At 43.1% G+C, this 25,441-nt stretch overlaps 1 protein-coding gene across 3 annotated transcripts in view; it reads right to left on the bottom strand.

Moving 5' to 3' along the window:
• Positions 1-25,441, bottom strand: part of LOC123744880 (proton-coupled zinc antiporter SLC30A5) — a 170,506-nt gene that overhangs the window by 25,471 nt on the left and 119,594 nt on the right. For all 3 annotated transcript variants that reach the window (XM_045725121.2, XM_045725126.2, XM_045725115.2), the window contains exons 11-13: positions 18,448-18,502; positions 15,995-16,122; positions 3,050-3,216 (exon numbers count right to left, since the gene is read on the bottom strand). In XM_045725121.2, coding sequence (XP_045581077.1) covers positions 3,050-3,216; positions 15,995-16,122; positions 18,448-18,502 — 350 coding nt within the window. The remainder of the gene's footprint in view (positions 1-3,049; positions 3,217-15,994; positions 16,123-18,447; positions 18,503-25,441) is intronic.

Genomic DNA, 25,441 nt, shown 5'->3' with positions numbered 1-25,441 from the left:
GTAGATACTTATATATAATGTGTGTATACAGCGTAATAACACCACAAACAATATTGTTGGAGGAGAAATATTAGTGTGCCTGGCCTTGAGGGCGGCCACCGATCAGCTGACTGTGTGAGTAGCTACGTCTTTGTGCCTTTACTCACCATACAAGCTTAGATGTACAGTTATGGTGAACAAAACATGTAAATACGTATATATAACGTCTGTGTATAGTGAATAAATGCAAAAACAGTATTGTGGGAGGAGAATGAGGGCGAGTGAGGTGGTGTTGAGGGAGGGAGTGGCTCGCTGGTGTGTGGCGGTCACTCCTCGTTGCTTTTTGACTCGCAAGACCAACTTAGTAGTTCGTTATGGTGAACAAAAGATGCAGATACTTATATATAACCTGTGTATATAGTGTAACAACAGCAAAACTATTTGTTTATTGTTTTATGAACATAATAATTGAATCACTAATATGCACACCATAATTTTGAGTACAGCGATGGTTCACACATTTTATTATATAAATATACCACAATTCACTGTATATAATATTACTGCAAAAAAACTAAGAATAAATCAATCAGAGACATTGAAATAATTAGGTAATAATATATTTGTGGCAACTGCTGTCTGACAGCTCGGGCGGAGTAGACCTCGTCTGGCGAAGGCTCTGCCAACGCCCCTCTTTTGCCACACTTCCCTACCCTATTGCGGCTAAAATATGCCACCTACGATTTTTTTGTTATTTTTTCCATGATCAGGGAACAAAAATGAACACTTCTATAAGACGAAAGAATTTTTTGGATTTTTTTTTTTTGTTGCACCTGTGGGTGTGAATTCCATTTGGACCCCTAACGGTTTGAGGGTTAAACCTCTGGCTCACCCACTAAGTGTTACATGTTTCTGTTTTATTTAGGCAGTGTATGAGTATTTATGACTTGTATGGTCGCTTAATATGTTGAATTTTAATATGTTGAATTTTAATAAATTAATTAATATGTTGAATTTTAACAAATTTTAAGGAATTACTATATTGAATTTTACAAGGTATGAGTAGAGCTATTTGTAAATAATTTTTCCAAATATTTTTGATAGTACAGGTACAGGTATTGGTAGGCTTGATATTCGTCTGTAATTGTTTATGTCAGCTGTACTGCCTTCTTTATGAACTGGAGTTACTCTTGCTTTTTTAAGGATATCAGGAAAATTATGACACTCAAGAGGTTTGTTGAATAGCAGAGCTATGGGTTATCTTGAGGTTATCTTGAGATGATTTCGGGGCTTAGTGTCCCAGCGGCCCGGTCCTCGACCAGGCCTCCACCCCCAGGAAGCACCTCGTGACAGCTGATTAACTCCCAGGTACCTATTTACTGCTAGATAACAGGAGCATCAGGGTGAAAGAAACTCTGCCCATTGTTTCTCGCCGGCACCTGGGATCGAACCCAGGATCACAGGATCACACATCCAGTGTTCTGTCCGCTCAGCATCCGGCTCCCTAGGGTGGTGCAAGAGCATAAGTAGCACTTTTATGTATCATAATTGGTATTTCACTAATGTTTCCAACTTTGGTTTTAAGTGATTAAATTATGTATATAATGTCTGTCGGGTTGACTGGTAAAAGGAGTAGAGTGTTAGGATAGCTGCCGGTGAGATATGTAGTCACAAGTGTTTAGGTCTCTGGGATTTTTGTGGCAAGGTTAGCAACAATTCATGTAAAGAATCTATTAAATTCAGTTGCTGTTTCTAAGTCTGTTGCAAGTGTATTATCATCCTTGGAGAGTTTTATCTGCTTATTATGTGATTGTTGTTTAGATCCTAGAATATTAGAGATGGCTTTACATGCACTTTTCATTTTTCCTTACACTTCTTTGAATCTACTCTCATAAAGGGAAAGTTTAGCTCTTCTTATTATATTGTTAAGCATTGATGAGTATATTTTAACTAGTTCCTCTGTAACTAGGCTAATTCTATGTTTTTTTCATATTTGTGTTTCTTATTGTTATAAGTATGCCACTTGTAAGCCAGGGGCTGTTTAATTTTTTGGCAGTTACATGCTTTGTGAGGAGAGGACAGTATGTGTACTCACTTAATGAGTGACAATAGCGGGTCACTTAATGAGTGACCCACTATTGTGCTTGCGGGGGTTGAGCTTTGGCTCTTTGTTCCCCGCTTTTTGTTGTAGAGGCTTAGAATTTTAGAGAGGATGTCAAATAATGAATATGTCATGTGTATTATTGAATTTAGATTCCCAGTTTACATTGTGAATTGAATTTATGAGATTGCCTATTGCTGCTTTGATGTGTAGTCTGAAGGTTAATTTCTTGGTATGCAATGGTGTTATGTCCATATTTGCTATGAGGAATGTAGGATAGTGATTGGTTGTCATCAGTAGTTATACCAGCTGCAGGACATATGTCTCGGCTGAACAAACACCAACCTAAACTTTATCGGCCACATATAGCTACTTTAATTTAAAAGGCCCAAGAATAGCCTCAGCTAAAATGCAGGGGCCCAACTGCTCAGAAGCAGAGCCATGCAAGCAAGAAATGGAACAAAAATAAAGTAATGGTCCTGCATAAACCTAAATGTTAAAGTGATAGCCAACACCACTCATCTGGAAACATGAAACTGAAAGCAGGCTCAGCAGAAAGGAGTGACAACACCAGGTGAGTGAATGAGATGGCTGACAGGCAAGGACTCAGGGTAGTCTGGGTTGCCATTTGGTGGCAGTCAGGTACATTACACTTGGGGTATTTATTTGGCAGCAACAATAATCTGCTTTGTTTCCTCAATGTTACTGATTTTCTTTAAGCAGTTGCTTGTCTTGTACTTTTTATTTGTGATGGCTCTTTTTCTTATTTTGGGTTGATCAATCCCCAACCTTCTCTTGCCTCATATAGATAGCAGATTTTAGTCTTGGCTCACAGTAGGCTCGAGTGGGTCTCAGAGGTTTGTGTGATACCCCAAGGCTTGACTACTACCAAGGCTACTGAGGGGACCCTCCCAGAAAGAAACTAAACATTATACAATATACTGTAACATGTCACTAAATATAGTTTACCTTGCATGTTGGTATTTATATTGTGGCTGTGTGCGTGTGAAGCAGCTTGATGTCCATGGTTACCAGCACAACCATGGCTACCTGCATGGCCATGGCTACCAGCACGTTCCTGGCTACCAGCATGACCATGGCTGCTGCCATGTGTGTGTCCATGGGAGTGATTATGGCTGCAATTAATATTATTTATTAATCCCAACTCTACACAACTACTTTCAACTAAATGAACAGTAACTAACCAAAATGAAAGAAAGTACATAAGCAGATAAAAGTTTTAAATTATAGCCCAAATGTTTTTTGGGGAAAGCCACTTGTGGTTCCTTGCAACTACTATCACTGGTAGTGTGCCAACTACTAGATCACGTCAGCCGCGGAGTTCTATATGGCCTACCGAGGATCGGGAGGCCAAACCTGATCCCCTCACAGAGGTGCAGGGAACAGTGGCATTTATTTATTTATTTATTATGCCACCACCAGGAAAGGCACCCAGAAAGTTAACAAAACAAAACAGACCACAGCTGTTTTTAGAAAAGACCAAGGCCTCAAGAAGCATCAAGAACTCCAACAATGTAAACAAACAATAGTAAAGTTTTGAAACTAGTGCTACCTCATTTGCCCCACCTCCCCCACTTGTTTGGGGAAGCGGCAGGTAGCACATGGTCAGCCAGCAACACCCTTAGTTCCATGCTGATGTGTGTAATGTGTGCAGTTGCCTCTCTTCTGCTTAGCCCTTAAAGGGTGCAATACTGTACATAAATAGATGATGTGAGTAACTGTCATGGAATGGCACACATCATACATAGATGACCGAGGGTCCTGCGCACGATTTACGATGTCCCACCAGGTAAAGGGGGCACCCATACGCTATCCAGGGGCACTAGCAAACAGATGCCAACTTAAAAAAATCCAACATATTCCGCCACTGTGAGGAAATTACCCGACAGTGGTAGTATTACTCAGTTACCCGACAGACACCATGTGAGCACATCACGTTCCAGTGTCCGACCAGTGTACTAAGTGCAGCGCACCACCCAGTCATTGATTGAGCAAGAAATTCATATTGAATTGTTCAAGGAGGGTAGGAACCTGATATTGACAACTCTGACATAGATCAAGACAACACACAGCCCTCAGTTGTGGATACGACTGACAGTGAGAGTGAACATGTGGGTGCCATCAGGGTTAGGCCTATCCACTCATCTCACTCATCAATGCCACCTTGCCCACACTCCACACCACTTCACACTCCACACTCCACACCACTTCACACTCCACCACACAGTTCATGTGTTACTGTGCAACATCATGATGTTTTGAGTGATGAGTCTGCAGATGGCGACTCATTTTCTGGTTTTAGTGATGTAGAATCAGAGAATAGTTTTACCACGCCTGTCGCTAGTTCCAGTGGGGTGCATGGTGTTACCAGGTGATGCTTTGTTGCATCAGTAGCATCTTGCCCAGCCAAGCGCTTCTACATGGCACCACATGGAGACGGGAACAAAGCCCCTCATCTTCAAGTAATTTTTCCTCATTGTCCGTTCACTGTTCATTGTTCATTGTACTGTGTGTAGATGGGGCTTCAGCTCCTGGTCCATGGATTCCTCGCCGTGGTGTCGTCTCCCAAAATGCCCAAAATGCCAAAAACGGGACAAGTCCAAAATGAACCGCAGGTCCATGGAGTCCTGTTTTGGAACTGGAAACAGGCGGGAAACCCACCTGAGGGACGACGACGTTTCGACCATGCCCAAGCGTATCCACTCCAAGATGACCTGATAGAGTGCAAGAGAAGAAGCCTGCCCCTCCAGCCCCTCACCCCCTAAAGGAGGAGGGGCCACTCAATGCCACTGCAGGCCACAAGAAATGACCTGAAACATCCATGAATCATTGAACCAGCTTGAGCAAACAGCATGAGGCTCCCCCCCATCACCTCGTCAATGGGATGAACTGTGAAAGGGCCAATGCCCCTTAAGAGAAACTGACTTGGGAGCAGAGCGATCACCACGTTGACCAGTCATCGCCGGTTCCGAAGGAAGTACCGGCTCCGAAACTGGCACCACTGCCCTACCATGATGAGAGGAAACCCAAGCCTTGGCACGACCCTTCTAAGGAAGACCCTCCACGGGCTCCTTGGATAACCAACAAGTCTTACATGGGACGACAACTAGAAGAAGCCGCTTGCAGAAACTACACCACTGTGCAAACAGCAAAGGACAAAAACCAGCGTTGAATGTAATGAAATACCATTTTCTGGGTAAGACCCGGAGGCTCCCCGGCAACCCTCCCTCCATCCGGTCGGTGATTTTTCGCAAGTTTTTACATCCAGTCACAGAACTGGGGTGTGGATAGCCGGAGCGGGGGTCTGGGGCTCGCCCTCCCCCTTCCGGGGAGGGGGGGGTTGCATAGATAGTGGCGCGGTGATGTAGTGACATCATGCTTGTTTGCTCGTTTTCATTTGGGGAGTTCTGTCCACTAGTGCGGCTTTCAGTAGCAATCTTTTAACCAGAAATAGGGGTTTGTTTTGGGGTGCTTACCTTTCTGGGTGCCTAACCCAGTTGATGGCAGACATAGAATGCTTCCAACCACATGGGGGGTTTCTACAGGCCATTGCTCTTCGTGCCTCTCAACCTGGCTCGTGGTCCCCGGTTGGCCTAGAACTCCATGTGCATTGACTGATGCCCGGGGTCTAATACAGTCATATCAGCCCGGATAGCTCCAGGGAACCAAAGGGGCTCCCCCAGAAAGGCATAGAAAACCTAAAAGCCTGAGCCCAAGTGGATTCCAAAGATTGAGTGAACACCGCCTGGCAGCACGCGAAATGAGAAGTAAAGAATAGACACACCGGCTCCCGCAGGATCGGTGTAAACAGCTTCAACAGCGCATCCGACGCTTTCATTGCTAAAACCAGTGCACCAGACCCAGAATCAGCCCTGAGTGCCTCCACGTTTTCCTAAAGGTCACTGTATGATGGTGAAAACAAGCTGTACAAGTTGTTTTCTACACAGTACCAGTGACGGAGCTACAGTACCTCCTACCCAGAGGCAAACAGGGGTGCATGAAACACCCTAGCTAACTCCATGGGCAGGCAATCGCCGAGCAGCAAAAGACCACGGCAGAGGTAGGTCCCAAGCGACTTGTGGAAGGGAACCCCAAGACACCAGAGTAGTACTTACAGGGCACCTAGGGAAGGTAACTCTAGGTGCATGCAGCCTGAGTACTGGTGAAACTACTACTGGCTCGCACACCATCACAGGACAGGCCCACACTACAAGGCATAGCACTGGACAAAGTCTGCAGCCAGAGTCGCACGACCGTCAGGTCTTACATCAGCCACACAACTTGGGGTGTGGACAGCCAGTGAGGGGGTCTGGGGCTTCCCCTTCCCCCTCCGAGGGAGACGGGAGCTGCGCAGACAGCGGTGGGATGACGGTTGTGACGTCGTACTTGTTTGCTCGTTTTTTGTTTGGGGGAGTTCTGTCTAATGGTTTGGCATTCAGTAGCAATATTTTAACCAGATACGATTTGTTTTGGGGTGCCTACCTTTCTGGGTGCCTGACCCAGTTAATGGCAGACATAGAATGCTTCCAACCACACGGGGGTTTCTTAAGGCCATTGCTCCTCATGCCTCTCTGAGGTGGCCAGGTTCCCCAATAGGCCTAAGAACTCCATGCGCTTTGACTGATGCCAGGGTCTAATACATTCCTAATAATCTAGGTAGCTCTGGAGAGCTGAAGAGGGGCTTTCCCCCAGAAAACATTATTTTTGTTGCTGTTACACCACATACATCTATCTATAATTTTCTCATGTCCTTCTCGTGCACAATCTTCTCTCGTACATACAGCAATGAAGTGCGTCAATGATTGGGCAAGTACAACTCAGACCGAACTTGCAGGCATATACCTTGCCACTAAATTTTTAAAAGACAAAGGCAGTGGACTTATATACTATAACCCGCAGAGTGCACTCCTGGCATTGAACGCACATAGTAGTAACATCCAGAAAATAGTCAGTGATACTTGAATGAATGTTTTAGCTGCTAAAGAAAACAGATTTGAAATTAAATTCCTATGGATACCATCACATGTTGGCATCTCAAGGCATGACACTGTTGATATGCTTGCAAAGATAGCCAGTAGAAAACCAGTAGTAGAAAATGATATGGGTGTTTCATTAGCACTGACAAAGAGAATACTAAACCCTCAAACCGCGCATATCATATATAAATGATATCAGTGACAAAACCGAAACCGCGCACATCATTTATATATGATTTCGTGTCTAGCGCTATAATTTAAACGCCCCGCCTGGGATAGGGGCAGCTATAGTACAGCCACGACCGATAGTTGCCAGATGCCACCTAGAAAAAAAAATCCAGGCCAACATTCTTGGGTGTTACAGCGTCAATATTGAGCAAGCCACCAAGGCTGGCGCACGCAGCACGAGCTCACAGCACCGCTGTTCAGCTTGTGACCACAGCATCGCCTACAAATACCATAATATAAATGATACTGCTATTATTTAGCAGTGATAGTATTACTGAAGCCCCCTGACTGTGATAAAACTGACCAGGATTCTGATAATAGCAGGATTGTGGTGATATTTAGCGCTGTGCTCCATGGAAGGAGGAGTAAGGCTGTGGGAGGGAGGGTTGTGGCGTCGTTTTCTGACTGTGTGTGGCCACCATTTATTGACTGCACTCACCATACCAGCTTAGTGGTTCGATATGGTGAACACAAATGTAGATACTTATATATAACGTGTGTATAGTGTGAGATAACAGCGAGAGGAGTAGGTTGGGAGCTGCCATTTTGGTGAGGGAAGAGCGTCGTCTGCACAACTTGGCATGTTGTTTACTGATGGCCACTATGGTCTTTGGGCACCATACCAGCTTATTTGTTCAGGTATGGTGAATAAAACAGGTAGATACTTGTATATAATGTGTGTATATAGCGTAATAACACCACAAACAATATTGTTGAAGGACAAATATTAGTGCGTCTGGCCTTGAGGGCGGCCGCCGATCAGCTGACTGTGTGAGTAGCTACGTCTTATGGCCTTTACTCACCATACAAGCTTAGATGAACAGTTATGGTGAACAAAACATGTAAATACGTATATATAACGTCTGTGTATAGTGAATAAATACAGAAAGAGTATTTTGGGAGGTGAATGAGGGTGAGTGAGGTGGTGTTGAGGGAGGGAGTGGCAGTGAGTGGCTCGCTGGTGTTTGGCGGTCACTCCTCGTTGCTTTTTGACTCACAAGACCAACTTAGTAGTTCGTTACGGTGTACAAAACATGCAAATACTTATATATAACCTGTGTATATAGTGTAACAACAGCAAAACTATTTGTTTATTGTTTTATGAACATAATAATTGAATCACTAATATGCACACCATAATTTTGAGTACAGCGATGGTTCACACATTTTATAATACAGTATAAATATACCACAATTCACTGTATGGAATAATATTACTGCAAAAAAACTAAGAAAAAATCAATCAGAGACATTGAAATAATTAGGAAATAATATATTTGTGGCAACTGCCGTCTGACAGCTCGGGCGGAGTAGACCTCGTCTGGCGAAGGCTCTGCCAACGCCCCTTTTTTGCCACACTTCCCTACCTTATTGCGGCTAAAATATGCCACCTACGATTTTTTTTTTATTTTTTCCGTGATCAGGGAACAAAAATGAACACTTCTATAAGACGAAAGAATTTTTTGGATTTTTTTTTTGTTGCGCCTGTGGGTGTGAATTCCATTTGGGCCCCTAGCGGTTTGAGGGTTAAACATATATCTAATGAAAATCTCACCGACCTAACAAATTCACAAAGATCTGAAAGTTGTAGCATTAAATATTATGATAGATATTGTGAGGAGACATTCACACATAGGACTAATAAAGCAAGAACTCGGCAATGTGATGTTTTAGTAGCCAGAATACGCCTGGGATATACAGGCATACCTCAGTTTAAGAGTTTAATTGGTTCCTGGAGACGCCTCGTATTCCGAAAACTCGCATTCCGAAGCTAATTTCCCCATAAGAAATAAAGGGAAATGAATTAATCCATTCCTGATTACCCCAAAAACCCCACATCAAACTAAATTTTTATACCTAATTCATCTAAATAAACCTACAAAACTATGTTCAAGTTATTACTTACCTTGCTGTTGAATGCTGTAGGCGTATGAAAGATGGTGAGGAGGTGGGAGGAAGAGAGGAGTTACTGTTTGGAAGGGGAGTCCCCTTCCATTATCACATCAGGCAGTGAGGACTTCACTGGTATGCACACTCTGGCACATTTTGCCTGCATACCACTAGGACTTGCTTCTTTTACTAAGAATTTGTCTAATGACACTTGTTTTTCCCTACATTTTAACACTTGTCTGTAGTAAGACATCACATTATCATTTAAAAGGTCAATGCAACGGCCTGCTACAGCTTTATCTGGGTGAGTTTTTTCAACAAAACTTTGCAGTTCTTCCCATACTTCACACATTTTCTTAATCAAGAAGGGACATCCTCTACTGCCTCTACTCACAGCTATTTTCTTAGGTTGAACCTTACCAATGGCTTTCTTGAAACCCATGGCAAGATATATAATGACAACTTTTATGCTCAAATGGCCAAAAAAACGATAAAAAACTGTAAATCCTTGTGAAGAATTCAGGTGGGATAGTCACTGGACACGAGACACTGGTAAACTGAGGCGAAATCGCCATGCCACCACGCGCCAGTCGGCCTGTACACGTATCAACAAACTCGCGTCCCGAGGTAACCCTCGCCTTCCGAGACATATTTTTGGAGTAAATCCTGCTCGTCTTCCGAAAAAACTCGCATACAGGGACACTCGCATTCCGAGGTACCACTGTAGATGTATCTGGCAGCTTTCTCTAAACCCAAATGTCGAGTACACAATGTGTCAACTTTGTGAGAGAGAAAACATACACTCACTTGAACATTATATTGTAGAATGTCCCATATTGACTGACTTTTGCTCTCCTGGGCTGAGGTATGCTGAACTCTGTAACTACTATATGAATACTGGAACACTTGATGATATACTGGACTTGTACCCAAGAATGACCATGTAATGTATCAATTATACAATGTATGTATGTGATGTAATATATAACCTGAGCTTGTAAAAGCATCTTAATCACCTTCAGTGGTTAAGTGCTTAATTGCACACTAGTTTCTCTATCAGCTATCTCACCCTGTCAGAGTAAGAGAAACAAATGTATGTGTGTGTATATATATGTATGTGTGTGTGTGTGTGTGTGTGTACTCACCTATTTGTACTCGCCTATTTGTGCTTGCGGGGGTTGAGCTTTGGCTCTTTGGTCCCGCCTCTCAACTGTCAATCAACTGGTGTACAGATTCCTGAGCCTACTGGGCTCTATCATATCTACATTTAAAACTGTGTATGGAGTCAGCCTCCACCACATCACTGCCTAATGCATTCCATCCATTAACTACTCTGACACTGAAAAAGTTCCTTCTAACGTCTCTTTGGCTCATGTGGGTACTCAGTTTCCACCTGTGTCCCCTTGTTCGCGTCCCACCAGTGTTGAATAGTTTATCCTTGTTTACCCGGTCGATTCCTCTGAGGATTTTGTAGGTTGTGATCATGTCTCTCCTTACTCTTCTGTCTTCCAGTGTCGTAAGGTGCATTTCCCGCAGCCTTTCCTCGTAACTCATGCCTCTTAGTTCTGGGACTAGTCTAGTGGCATACCTTTGGACTTTTTCCAGCTTCATCTTGTGCTTGACAAGGTACGGGCTCCATGCTGGGACCGCATATTCCAGGATTGGTCTTACATATGTGGTGTACAAGATTCTGAGTGATTCCTTACACAGGTTCCTGAACGCAGTTCTGATGTTAGCCAGCCTTGCATATGCCGCAGACGTTATTCTTTTTATGTGGGCTTCAAGAGACAGGTTTGGTGTGATATCAACTCCTAGATCTTTCTCTCTGTTCGTTTCATTAAGTACTTCACCTCCTATTCTGTATCCTGTGTCTGGCCTCCTATTTCCACTGCCTAGTTTCATTACTTTGCATTTACTCGGGTTGAACTTCAACAGCCATTTGTTGGACGATTCACTCAGTCTGTCTAGGTCATCTTGTAGCCTCCTACTATCGTCCTCAGTTTCAATCCTCCTCATAATTGTATATGTGTGTATATGTATGAATGAAAACTCCACACCTCAGAAGTGACTCGAACCCAGACCACCAGAAGCACAATGCAACTGGTGTACATGGTACATTAACCGTTCAACCATCAGTGACCTGGCAGTCTGGGTTCGAGTCACTTCTGGGGTGTGGAGTTTTCATTCGTATATATGATTGGGAACCATTCAAGCTTGCTCGCATTTGTGTTGCTCACATGGCCTCACAGAGTGAGGTAATTTGATGAAATAACTATGCCCAAGATTACCATTAAAGTGCCGTCGGGACGGTGGTCAAATAGCCTTAGCTATCATCGACTTTTGTACGGTCACTGATGGTCGAGCGGTTAAGGTATCATGTACGCCAGTTACATTGTACTCCTGGCGGTCTGGGTTCGAGTCACTTCTGGGGTGTGGAGTTTTCATTCGCATATATGCTTGGGGACCATTCAAGCTTGTTTGCATTTGTGTTGCTTATATGGCCCCACAAAGTGAGGTGATTTGATGAAATAACTATGCCCAAGATTACCATCAAAGTGCCATCGGGACAGTGGTTAAATAGCCTCGGCTATCATTCTCTTTTGTACGGTCAGTGATACCTGGTCGATACCTGGTTGATACCTGGTTGATGGGGTTCTGGGAGTTCTTCTACTGCCCAAGCCCGGCCTGAGGCCAGGCTTGACTTGTGAGAGTTTGGTCCACTAGGCTGTTGTTTGGAGCGGCCCGCAGGCCCACATACCCACCACAGCCCGGTTGGTCCGGCACTCCTTGGAGGAATAAATCTAGTTTCCTCTTCAAGATGTCCACGGTTGTTCCGGCAATATTTCTTATGCTTGCTATGCTATGATGGTCGAGCTGTTAAGATACCATGTACACCAGTTGCATTGTGCTCCTGGCGATCTGGGTTCGAGTCACTTCTGGGGTGTGGAGTTTCGATTTGCATATACAGTATGCTTGAGGACCATTCAAGCTTGTTCGCATGTACTGTCTCCACTCGACTATCCGGACTATATGGAAAGGACCCCCAGCCGGATTATCACATGTTCCGGATAATAGTACTTTTTCACCTCTGAGTCCAAAAGGGACCATTTCCGACAATTTTTATACCACACGCATGATTTGAATTGACACACTAATTAGTGTGTGGGGCTGGTGCATGGGTGGTTAGCTGCCTAGCTGGTAGGTGGGCAGGGAAAGTGGGTGGGCAGGCAGGTGGGTGGGTGGGCAGGCAGGTGGGTGGGTGGGCAGGCAAGTGGGTGGGTGGGCAGGCAAGTGGGTGGGTGGGCAGGCAGGGATAGGTGGGTTCAGGCAGGTGGGTTTTGGATGAGTGGATGGCAGGTAGATGGGCTTGGTGGGTGAACAGGTTCGAGCAGGCAGGTGGGTGAGTGGGTAAGCAGGCAGGTGGGTGGGTGCATTGACAGTAGGGTAAGTGGGCGTGCAGGCATGTGGGTAAACAGGTGGGTGGGCAGGGAAGTGGGTGAACAGGTGGGTTAAGCAGGCAGGTGGGTGTGCAGGTAGGTGGGTGAACAGGTGGGTGGATGGATTGACAGGTGGGTAAGTGGGCATGCAGGCAGGTGGGTAAACAGGTGGGTGGGCAGGGAAGTGGGTAAACAGGTGAGTGGGCAGGGAAGTGGGTGGGCAGGGAAGTAGGTGAACAGGTGGGTAAGTGGGTGTGCAGGCAGGTGGGTGGGCAGGGAAGTGGGTGAACAAGGTGGGTGGGCAGGGATGTGGTTGAACAGGTGGGTAAGTGGCGAGACTGGAACAGAGACAGACGACACGTGTGATCTCCTGCCTGGTCAACCCCCCCCCCCCCTCCCCCACCTCACACCAGCCTTCCCATCTCCCTTCCACATGTGTCGACAGACACGTGGGTGTTGACACGCTGTACGATGCGCCTTAAGTTCTGTTAAATCCAATTTTATTTTATTGTAAATATTTAAATGAATAAATAGCAAACCAAATACTGTACTGTACTGTTCATCTATTATAGTGTTATTTAATTAATATTCGTAACTAGCTCTCCACAGCAATAAGAAAACAATATAATTCTTGCAACACCGCCAACGCCACCTTCCTTCGTTAGGGTTAAGCGAGTCCCATACACACCACAATAGTTTTTCCTCCTTCCGTGACCAACTCCCTTCCTCCCTTCCTGACCAACTCCCTTCCTCCCTTCCTGACCAACTCCCTCCCTCCCTTCCTGACCAACTCCCTCCCTCCCTTCCTGACCAACTCCCTCCCTCCCTTCCTGACCAACTCCCTCCCTCCCTTCCTGACCAACTCCCTCCCTCCCTTCCTGACCAACTCCCTTCCTCCCTTCCTGACCAACTCCCTTCCTCCCTTCCTGACCAACTTCCTCCCTCCCTTCCTGACCAACTCCCTCCCTCCCTTCCTGACCCACTCCCTCCCTCCCTTCCTGACCAACTCCCTCCCTTCCTTCCTGACCAACTCCCTTCCTCCCTTCCTGACCAACTCCCTTCCTCCCTTCCTGACCAACTCCCTCCCTCCCTTCCTGACCCACTCCCTCCCTCCCTTCCTGACCAACTCCCTCCCTCCCTTCCTGACCAACTCCCTTCCTCCATTCCTGACCAACTCCCTCCCTCCCTCCCTGACCAACTCCCTCCCTCCCTGACCAACTCCCTTCCTCCCTCCCTGACCAACTCCCTTCCTCCCTTCCTGACCAACTCCCTCCCTCCCTTCCTGACCAACTCCCTCCCTCCCTTCCTGACCAACTCCCTCCCTCCCTTTCTGACCAACTCCCTTCCTGACCAACTCCCTTCCTCCCTTCCTGACCAACTCCCTCCCTCCCTTCCTGACCAACTCCCTCCCTGACCATCTCCCTTCCTCCCTTCCTGACCAACTCCCTTCCCGACCATCTCCCTTCCTGACCAACTCCCTTCCTGACCAACTCCCTCCCTCTCTTCCTGACCGTAATCCCCCAGGTGGTCCCTCCCAACGTTCCCCTCTCTCCCGACACCACCCACCAACCCTACCCCCTCCAACACCATGGCCTTGAGCCACAGCTGTACGGGATTAATACGGTACAGCCCACCGGCTCAGATTTTTAACCGGCCAAACCGGCTTTTATCCGGCTCCCATGGCCATTTTGGCCGGATATTGAGATAACTTTATCCGTTCACGATTTTGGCCGTATAAGGGCGTTTTCCGGATGTTCGAATCCCGGATAATCGCGGGGTTACAGTATATGTATGTCTATAAAGTGTATGTGGAAGCTGATCAGAATTACATTTCACCTTCGTAAATGCACATTAATGACACTATGTAAAAGACACATTAATGACACTATGTAAAAGACACATTGAACACTTTATGTAGGGCATACGTAAATCTGTGTATCTATGTATTCAAGCTTGTTCGCATGTATATGTATGTCTATAAAGTGTATGTGGAAGCTGATCAGAATTACATTTCACCTTCGTAAATGCACATTAATGACACTATGTAAAAGACACATTGAACACTTTATGTAGGGCATACGTAAATCTGTGTATCTATGTATTTACGTATGTAGGTTAGCTTAGCCTTTTAAAAACACTACAATTATCTGTTGTGGTTGATTGTTCAATAAATCCCTGAACTATATGTTTAACAAATCTCTTAACCCTGTCCATGGAGGACAGAGACGAAAATGTAAATATGTTGGTTAGCATTGTAAATGTGTGGCCTTTTTTCTGTGGTAGAAAAAAATATATAATTTTTACAAACCACAATGAACCAATAAGTAATTCTGGTGTGTTTGTGTGTGTATAGTGATGAAATATTAGCACAGTACGGGGCTACAAGCTACAACAAGCTAACTCAAGCAGCCAACCTCACCTGATGGAGCAAAATATCCAGATATATACTATGCACATCACTTTTATTATGAACATTGGTATTATTATCAGAATCCTGTCATTAAATCATGAATATGAATCATTTTCCACAAGATTATTTTCTAGAGGAACATGAGGTCACTTTGCATGATGCATAGTCACAAACCTCGTCTGTGTGTTGTGAATGTCTGTCTTTGAGAGACAGGGAGAGAGACGGTGAAAAGAGGAGAGAGAGAGAAGAGAGAATAATAAGAAGAGAGATGTGGCACCTCAGAGCTTGTCACTGGCACTACAGAGCCATAGTATACATGCAAGGCTTCTGATATCATTTCATAATGCCTATCCGTGAAAAAGCATCTCCTGTTTTCTGTCCTACAATGTGGTTTGTTGAGCTTGTGTGCATTACATTTGACATTTTAACATAGTTGTCATGAATAAAATCTTTCAATTTGTTAGTATTTTAAAGGTCTTGATGAGATAAGCCTTGTCATGTCAGGTATGTAGTGTTGATAGTAATAATGCCCTCAACTGTTCCTGGTATGAGAGCTGACTTAGATCTAGAATGATTTATATCAGTCTTGAAATTTCTCAAAAAGCAGATACTGTATGTCCTCCTGAAGGTGAGGTCTCCATGCTTGGATTCATAGTCCAAATGAAAGTGCACCAGAGACTTGTACAGCTGAATTACCACTTTTTTTTCTTTAGTCAAAGGTTTTTTGATAATTCTTAAGGTTTAAAGGATTTCCTTACTACGTCCTCAATTTTTAGAGAAACTTTCATTGACTGGTCAATCATATCTCTTAAGTCCTTTTCTTCATCAGTCTCCTGCATGTGCACTATCATCAAATTCTTGAAATTGCTATAGAAATGTTCATTTAAATTCAAATCCATAGGCATTATCAATATTAAACAAGCACAATGACAAATATTAAAATAATAGTTACCTAAAGGACACAATGCCAAAGAGGTTGACAATCAGCCCACCAACAGCAACTGCAAGCAACCTCTCAGTGTGCACTTGAGGTGGTTCCCAGAGTCGTCCAAGAGCCTCACATAGCACCATAAATCCAATCTGTAGAAACATTACAAAATAAATTGATTGATTCACATTAGCACTGCCGGAGGCATTTTTTTTTTTTTCCTACCAGATGTGACTACACAATTTCAATGCTAACCAGCATATATACATTTTCTTCTGACCTCCATGGACAGGGTTAGAGATCGGTTTAACATATAGTTCAGTGATCTATTGAACAATCAACCAAAGAAGATGATTGTAGTGCTTATAAAATGCTAATTTAACCTACCTGCATAGATATATAAATACACAGATTTACATCTGCACTACATAAACAGTGTTCAATTTGTCTTTTTACATAATGTCATTAAACCTTAAAGGGCACAAATTGTATATACAGTGCATCCTCACTCTAACGAACCCCACTCTATCGAATTTCCAGATGATTCAAACAAATTGAATTCAGCACTAAATGTTCAGTGGAACATATAGATGTTCAATTAAGTGAGGATTGTTTGTTCAAGCTGTTACTGAGACTGAACGTCAGAGGTGGCTGTCATCAACTATGGTTCACCAAAGTGTAAACAGTTATACAGCGTTTTATTTTTGCTTACCCATTGTTTCCAGGGAGAAATGGTTGAAGGATGATAAAATGGTGTCAGGGGAGGCAGGTGTCATTGGTGAGGGTTGGTGTCAGGGGACAAGTGGTGTCAGTAGTTGGGGTTTAGTGTCAGGGGGGCAGGTGGTGGAGTTATTCTCATTGGAGGCAGGTTATCTTGAGATGGTTATCTTGAGATGATTTCGGGGCTTTTTTAGTGTCCCCGCGGCCCGGACCTCGACCAGGCCTCCACCCCCAGGAAGCAGCCCATGACGGCTAACTAACACCCAGGTACCTATTTTACTGCTAGGTAACATGGGCATAGGGTGAAAGAAACTCTGCCCATTGTTTCTCGCCGGCGCCTGGGATCGAACCCAGGACCACAGGATCACAAGTCCAGCGTGCTGTCCGCTCGGCCGACCGGCTCCAGTTGAGAGTTGAGGGATATGTTTAGAGGAGTTACTTAGCCTACGGTCCAAAGTGTTGGTACTATAGCAGTCCACCTGTAAACGAGAGCACTGGCTTTGCCAGTTGATCACTGGAGCCCTGTGGTGATGGTTCTCTCCCTCCCTTGAGTGCAGCAGCTCATTTAGTTTAAGATAAGTATGGTTTATTAGGAAACAGTGTTTAGTTTAGGTGTTGTCATTTGTGATTACTGGTGGAGTGTTAGTTAACCATTTATTTGATTTACTTGTGTGTTTACCTGACTTTGGTCATAATTACTTGACTGGTCCCATTTCATTAAGCTTAGCCTACCGGGGACCATGAGCCAGAACCTGGCTACAGATTCATGAAGCAGTTACGCAAGTACAGTACTTACAAACATGTACATATTTTCTCAATCATTGACGCCTTTAGTTACATTTATTAAACAGTTTACAAGCAAGAAAACTTGCCAATCAACTGTTGTTGTTGTTATAAACAGCCTCCTGGTGCTTCGGAGCTCATCAATTGTTAAATAATTGTAAACAAAGCTGCCAAAGATTGAGAAAAGATGTACAGGTTCGTAAGTGCTTGCGTAACCGCTTTGTGAAGCATCTGGCCCCCTGGCCTCCTCAGAGAGGTGCTGGGAGCAGTGGCTCTATGAAAAATGTTATGTAAATTTATTCAAGTCAGTCACCACCAAGGGAAGGCACCCAGAAAGATGGAGAGACAAAACAGATCACTGCTTGATTAGAAAAAAACATACTGCAGCCTTAAAACAGCCAAAGACCTCCTCCAATAATGTAAACAAACAGTCTCCTTATTCAGGTTACATGATAAACCAATAGCAAAGATACTTGACCTGGTGGAGTGACCATCAACAGAATTTAACGTATCAGTCTTGAGGTTATCTTGAGATGATTTCGGGGCTTTTAGTGTCCCCGCGGCCTGGTCCTCGACCAGGCCTCCACCCCCAGGAAGCAGACCGTGACAGCTCACTAACACCCAGGTACCTATTTTACTGTTAGGTAACAGGGGCATAGGGTGAAAGAAACTCTGCCCATTGTTTCTCGCCGGCGCCTGGGATCGAACCCAGGACCACAAGTCCTGCGTGCTGTCCGCTCGGCCGACCGGCTCCTACCATGGATGGACTGTAGACTCTGGCTCAAGGAGAAACTAAGCAGCCAGCTAGGAAAAGTTCCTGTTATCAAGGCACAATAATTTGATGGGCAACATAAGTTTTTACATACTGTATCAAAATTACTTTTCTAGCACAAAAATTAAATTTATAATTTAATTAAGTAAAGATATTACTGCAAAGTTTAGTGAGAATTTGCTATCATGCAACATGACCTTACCACAGTTAAAAAGAGGCCATTCACAAATCCAGACAGCACTTCAATTCTCCCATATCTGTAAACATTAATCAAAAGTATTAGAAGTAATTTAGTTATTATAGCACTTTGTTATTTACAGTTCAAAATGTACATTCAACATAAAATTTAGCTGCTTAATGGATATATATTAAATATTTCTAAGACTTCCTAAAAACAACTTTCACTAATAATTTCTCTAGACTAAATCTCACCAGAACAAAACTTCTGTAATATGATTTACTTTTTCTCTTTATATGACTGTTCACCTACCAGGCATGGAGGAATCACCAGGTGCTGACAACCATGTAGAACTAAAAAAAGTCACCACTAAGAACATAGAGCTTAAGAACAATGAAAACTGTGAAATACCTATTGGCCCATGTGAGGCAGCTACTATTTATACCCAATGAATCCCATTGATATATATGTTTAACCTAAACTTGAAAACCATCCAGCAATTCCATGTCCATTATATTACTCTGTAATTTGACCCATAAATCATATTTATTTGTCCAATTATTTTCTCAGTCTAAAGTATCCACTGCATTGTACAGATATTCTAATTTGTATTGACAAATTGAAAATCTAATTAATATCATCTTTTTTGTGTCCTTTCTATTATATTGGATACTTCAAAAATGTTATCCCTTGTTTTTTGCCTTTCAGGAGAATGTACTATAAAAATTTTAACGCTTTCATTTTAACACTATCTTTTCCAAGGTTTGAAATGCCACCTGGAAGTTCGCCCCAAAAAGCCACAGTTGAATGTAATGAAATGCTTTTTTCTGGGGGTGCCCCTTGTGGCTCCCTGATGCTACTATCACTGATAGTGTACCATCTACTAGGTTGCATCAGCTGTGGAAAGGCATAGGTAGTGGTAACATTTATATATTTATATATTTATTTATTTATGCTACCACGTGCACCCAGAAAGATCACTGTTGGCTTCAAACTAGTCCGTAGCCTCAAGAACTGCTGAAAGAACTCCCCAACAATACAGTATAAACATTATTTGAGTCAACAATATTACAATTACCACACTACCAATTAACATTGACATTCAACAGGGCAGTATACATAGTCCACTCCTCTTTCTCATATACAGTGGCACCTCGACTTACGATTGCCCCGACTTGCGATAATTTCAAGTTATGATGTCAATTTGATCAAAAACTGTGACTCGACATATGATGGTGTCATCGACTAATGATATTTGTTGGTACATGTTCGGGTCGACTGAACGAGTGGTTCCGGGTCTCGTGGGCTGACCTGCCTCAGTTTATTACAGCTGCCCACTTAGTGACGATCGCGCCTATAAGAAATTCCGCTTTTGTGGTGATTTTTTGTTTTTTGAACATAAAAGTAATTATTATATATCACGCCATGAGTGCCACGAAAGGCATTGGTAAGGTTCAACATACGAACACCCATGTAAGGATGACCATAGAGCAGAAACGAGATCATTTGTAAATATGAAGATGGTATGCGGGTTGTTGAACTAGCTAGGCAGTACAACAAATCTCAGTCAATGATATCCACCATACTGGCTAAGAAAAAGGACATTATGAGTGCTAAAGTGGCAAAAGGTGTATCAATATTCACGAAACATAGAACACAAACACTTGAGGATGTTGAACAGTTACTATTAATTTGGATACACAACAAGGAGTTAGGGGGTGATAGCGTTTCGGAGGACATCATTTGTGAAAAGGCAAGAAAATTGCATGAAGACTTTTTAAAGAAAACCCCTGGAACGAGTGATGCAGAAGTGAAACAGTTTAAAGCGGGCAGGGGACGGTTTGAGAAATTTAGAAAAAGAAGTGGCATTCATAGTGTTGTGAGGCATGGGGAGGCTGCCAGCTCAGACAAACCAGCGGCTGAAAGATTCATTAGCGAATTTAAAGATTTTGTGAGAGTGAGGCATACCTACCACAACCACACACGTTCATTCCACATTAATGTTAATAAATGCCATGTTATGGAATGTGGAATAGGAGAACATAGACCCCACACAACCTATATATTATGTGAGAAATTTTTAAAGAATTCTGATAAAGAAAGAGATCTAGGGGTGGTTCTAGATAGAAAACTATCACCTGAGGACCACATAAAGAATATTGTGCGAGGAGCCTATGCCACGCTTTCTAACTTCAGAATTGCTTTTAAATACATGGATGGCGATATACTAAAGAAATTGTTCACAACTTTTGTTAGGCCAAAGCTAGAATATGCAGTGGTTGTTTGGTGCCCATATCTTAAGAAGCACATCAACAAACTGGAAAAGGTGCAAAGACACGCTACTAAGTGGCTCCCAGAATTGAAGGGCAAGAGCTACGAGGAGAGGATAGAGGCATTAAATATGCCAAAACTAGAAGACAGAAGAAAAAGTGGTGATATGATCACTACATACAAAATAATAACAGGAATTGATAAAATCGATAGGGAAGATTTCCTGAGATCTGGAACTTTAAGAACAAGAGGTCACAGATTTAAACTTCACAGATTTAAACTAGCTAAACACAGATGCCGGAGAAATATAAGAAAATTCACTTTCGCAAACAGAGTGGTAGACGATTGGAACAAGTTAGGTGAGAAGGTGGTGGAGGCCAAGACAGTCAGTAGTTTCAAAGCATTATATGACAAAGAGTGATGGAAAGACAGGACACCACGAGCGTAGCTCTCATCCTGTAACTATACTTAGGTAATTACACTTGGGTAATTACACACACACACAAAAGTCCTCGCAGCAGAGTGGACAGCACTCTAGAGTCGTAGTTCTAAGGGCCCGGGTTCGATTCCCGTTCGAGGCACAAGCAAATAGGCACAGTTTCTCCTCATGCCTAGTTCACCCAGTAGTAAATAATTACCTGGTAGGCAGAAACAAGTGGGCATAGTTCCTTTCACCTTGGTGCACCTGTTCACCTGGCAGCAAATAGGTACCTGGGAGTTAGACAGCTGCTACGAGCTGCACCCTGGGGATGTGTATTTACCATTTGTATTTTTTAGGGCTCTGAAGTATGGTGTAGTGGATACAGTGCGTAACTGCCACCTTGATGGCCAGTGTTTGATTCCTCTGGTGGGTTGAGTGTCTAAAAAGTTATAAACTTCAACTTGTGGTTATAAGCAAGTCTGTGCGCAATAAATATAAATAAATAAATATAAATATAAATATATATTATATATAATTTCAGCGCCTTAGTGTGGCGATCCAGAGAGGAAATGCTCACTGCATCCATGGTTCCTGCCCACAATCGGAGGAGCTGGAAGAGCTGTACAACTTGTGACAAGTAGTCTTGTACCTTGCATGTAACCAATGTTGTAACCCTTTTTGTGTAATGAAATTTTAAATAAAGTTAGATATATATACACACACACTAAAAGAATAGGTGTGGTAGGGGAAGAAAATATCAAAGTGTTCAGTGAGGATCCACAAGGTCTTCTCCGAGTACTCATTACTTTCTTCTCCCAGGCTATGGGTCCCTACACTTGCACCAGAGGTGGTACCCCTTTTAGGTATTTTATATTACATACATACATACATATTATATATATATATATATATATATATATATATATATTATATATATATATATATATATATATATATATATATATATATATATATATATATATATATATATATATATATATATATATATAAATATATATATATATATATATATGTGTGTTGTACCTAGTAGCCAGAACGTCGTACATGGCCTACTATGCAAGGCCCGATTTGCCTAATAAGTCAAGTTTTCCTGAATTAATATATTTTCTCTAATTTTTTTCTTATGAAATGATAAAGCTACCCATTTCATTATGTATGAGGTCAATTTTTTTTTATTGGAGTTAAAATTAACGTCGATATATGACCAAACCTAACCAACCCTACCTAACCTAACCTAACCTAACCTATCTTCATAGGTTAGGTTAGGTAGCCGAAAAAGTTAGGTTAGGTTAGGTAGTCGAAAAAACATTAATTCACGAAAACTTGGCTTATTAGGCAAATCGGGCCTTGCATAGTAGGCTGAGAAGTGCGTTCTGGCTACTAGGTACGACACATATTATATATATATATATATATATATATATATATATATATATATATATATATATATATATATATATATATATATTTATTTATTTATTTATTTTTCCGAACTCCTTTTGATAAGGAGTTCGGAAGTCTTCTTGGTGAAGAAGACTTCCGAACTCCTTATCAAAAACAGCCCGAAGCCGACGGAGAACCCTCTACAGCAGTCAAGCGTTGTATACATGTACACTTGCCCCCACGAAGGATGTAACCTTCAATGTAAGTACATAGGTATGACGTCGACCAAGCTGACGAGGCGTTTGACATGCCATCTTCAATCTGGTGCCCCTAGGAATCACATGAGACAAGCCCATGACATTACTCTAACAAGAGAAATGTTGAACAAGAATACTTGCATAATAGACAAAACCCAAGATTCAAGAAGATTACAAATTCTTGAGGCAATTCACATAAGAATAGAGCGACCTACCATGAACACCCAAATCACGGAACTATTTACTCTACCCACCATGAGAGTAAGGACAAGACAAGAACATATCGATGCCAACACAGAAGACAATGTCCAACATAACAGGCCAATTACACTGGATTAATCTTTGTGTTTAGATAGGAGATGCCTCGTATGGGCCAATAAGCCTTCTGCAGCCCCTATGTTTATCCCTTATGTATCCCCCCATGTTTTCACCTTCATTGTATTATCACCTGACCTAATGCGGGTATAAAATCAACTAGTATTGTAAGATCTGTTCACTTGAGAATGAACCATGGAGGTTCGAAACGTCGTGCAAATTATACAAATAAGTGTAATACACTATAGTAAATCACTTCTTTTCTTCACCTTAAAAGTACGAAAATGAGTTTTGGAGAACTCCTATTTCAATTAAGCCCTGATGCTAAGAAAATAGTTAGAGGGATAGAAGCCCTAAACCAGAAAATAATAAATACAGAATATGCGGTCATATTCAATGAAACATATATATATATATATATATATACAGTACAACCTCAATTCAACGTACTATATGGGACCACCCCCAGTTCGTTGGAGCGTTGGATTCGTTGCAAGAGGTGACCTTCAAGAGGCGTTTGCGTCAGTGTCTTTTTTTTTTCTTGTACACAATAAAAATGCATTGTATCATATTACTTACTGTACCTATATTTTACTACTCTACTAAAAATACTGTAATTCATGTATTTACCTTATTGTTGGAGTTATGTCCATCTTGAAGTTTTGTGAAGTTGTGAATGCTCGACAGTAAATAGGTACTGCAGTGCATTAAGCCGTTAGCACTGTATTATTAAAAGTGGTTTTGCTGTATGTTGAGTACTACAATACAGTTCTTGAAAACTATTGTACATTAGAATTATTGCAACTTTAATTTTAACACTATGTACACACTTGAATTTAACACTTATTCTAATTGTTCACTTCACACACGATGTTTTTAGATGTTTGCATCAGCTTTGCTGGTGCTCGCTGCTGCTGTGTTGGCTTCAGCTGCTTTTGTGCTGGTGCTGGGTACAGCTGTGCTGGTGCTGGGTACGGCTGTGCTGGTGCTGGGTACGGCTGTGCTGGTGCTGGGTACGGCTGTGCTGGTGCTGGGTACGGCTGTGCTGGTGCTGGGTATAGCTGTGCTGGTGCTGGGTACGGCTGTGCTGGTGCTGGGTACAGCTGTGCTGGTGCTGGGTACGGCTGTGCTGGTGCTGGGTACGGCTGTGCTGGTGCTGGGTACGGCTGTGCTGGTGCTGGGTACGTCAACAGTGCCAATAACATTTTGTATAATCTCATCATCTGTTAAATGACCATTGATTAAATGATTTATTAATTTTATTATTTCGAAGCCGTAGTCACTGAACTGTGGCGACGAATTGAAACGAGAAACGCATGGTGTGTGTACAGGGATTAGACCCGTCCACTCGCTCACGCTGGAGTTGTTCCAATAACAAATAATTTCTCAAATAGCAGATGTCTATCATATTACAGTATATTTTCGGTTTTATTTAGTTTAGTTTAATTAGGATAATAAAAAGCTATTAAAGCATTGGTTTTAGAAATGATTTATTAGTCTGAAACTTTCAAAGTCATGGGTCACTGAACTATAACGACACAGACGAAGGAAAACCAAGTGAGGTTTACAGAACAGTATTCCCTTATCTGTCCACCCTCACTCACCTTGTTTTATCACAGAAAATGTCTATAAGGAGATTTTACGACATGTAGCTAGCTAATCACGCTTCAGCCTTTAAATTAATTTACAAAGATACGTCTGCCACAAATCAGTGGGAGGTTAGGAGGGAGGTGGGCAGGCAGAGCTTGTAAGGGAGAGGCAGGGAGGGAGGCAGGCACGGAGGGAGACAGGCACGGAGGGAGGCAGGCAGAGCTTGGGAGGGAGGCAGGGAAGGAGAGGATGGAGATGGATTGATGGTAGGATGGAGGGAGGGATGGATGATTTGAGGGGGTGTGTGTGTGTATGGGCTGTAGGGGTGGGGGGGGGGGGGAGGTGTGTCGGTGGTGGTGAAGGGACCGACTCGCTGATAACCCTAACTCTGACCCAGTTAACTTTTTTTTTTTAACTTGATTTGTTTCTTCAATTCTGGATGGATGGAGGGAGAAAGGGGATGGAGGGAGGGGATGGATGGATGGATGGATGGAGGGAGGGAGGGGATGGATGGATGGATGGAGGGGGGATGGATGGATGGATGGAGGGAGGGGATGGATGGATGGATGGATGGAGGGAGGGAGGGGATGGATGGATGGATGGATGGAGGGAGAGGATGGATGGAGGGAGGGGATGGATGGATGGATGGAGGGGATGGATGGATGGATGGAGGGAGGGGATGGATGGAGGGAGGGGATGGATGGATGGATGGAGGGGATGGATGGATGGATGGAGGGAGGGGATGGATGGATGGATGGAG

Source organism: Procambarus clarkii, chromosome 10, assembly GCF_040958095.1.
Source record: "Procambarus clarkii isolate CNS0578487 chromosome 10, FALCON_Pclarkii_2.0, whole genome shotgun sequence".
Classification (NCBI taxonomy): domain Eukaryota; kingdom Metazoa; phylum Arthropoda; class Malacostraca; order Decapoda; family Cambaridae; genus Procambarus; species Procambarus clarkii.
Note: the sequence above shows the minus strand (reverse complement) of the source record. Positions and strands in the feature narration are given on the sequence as shown.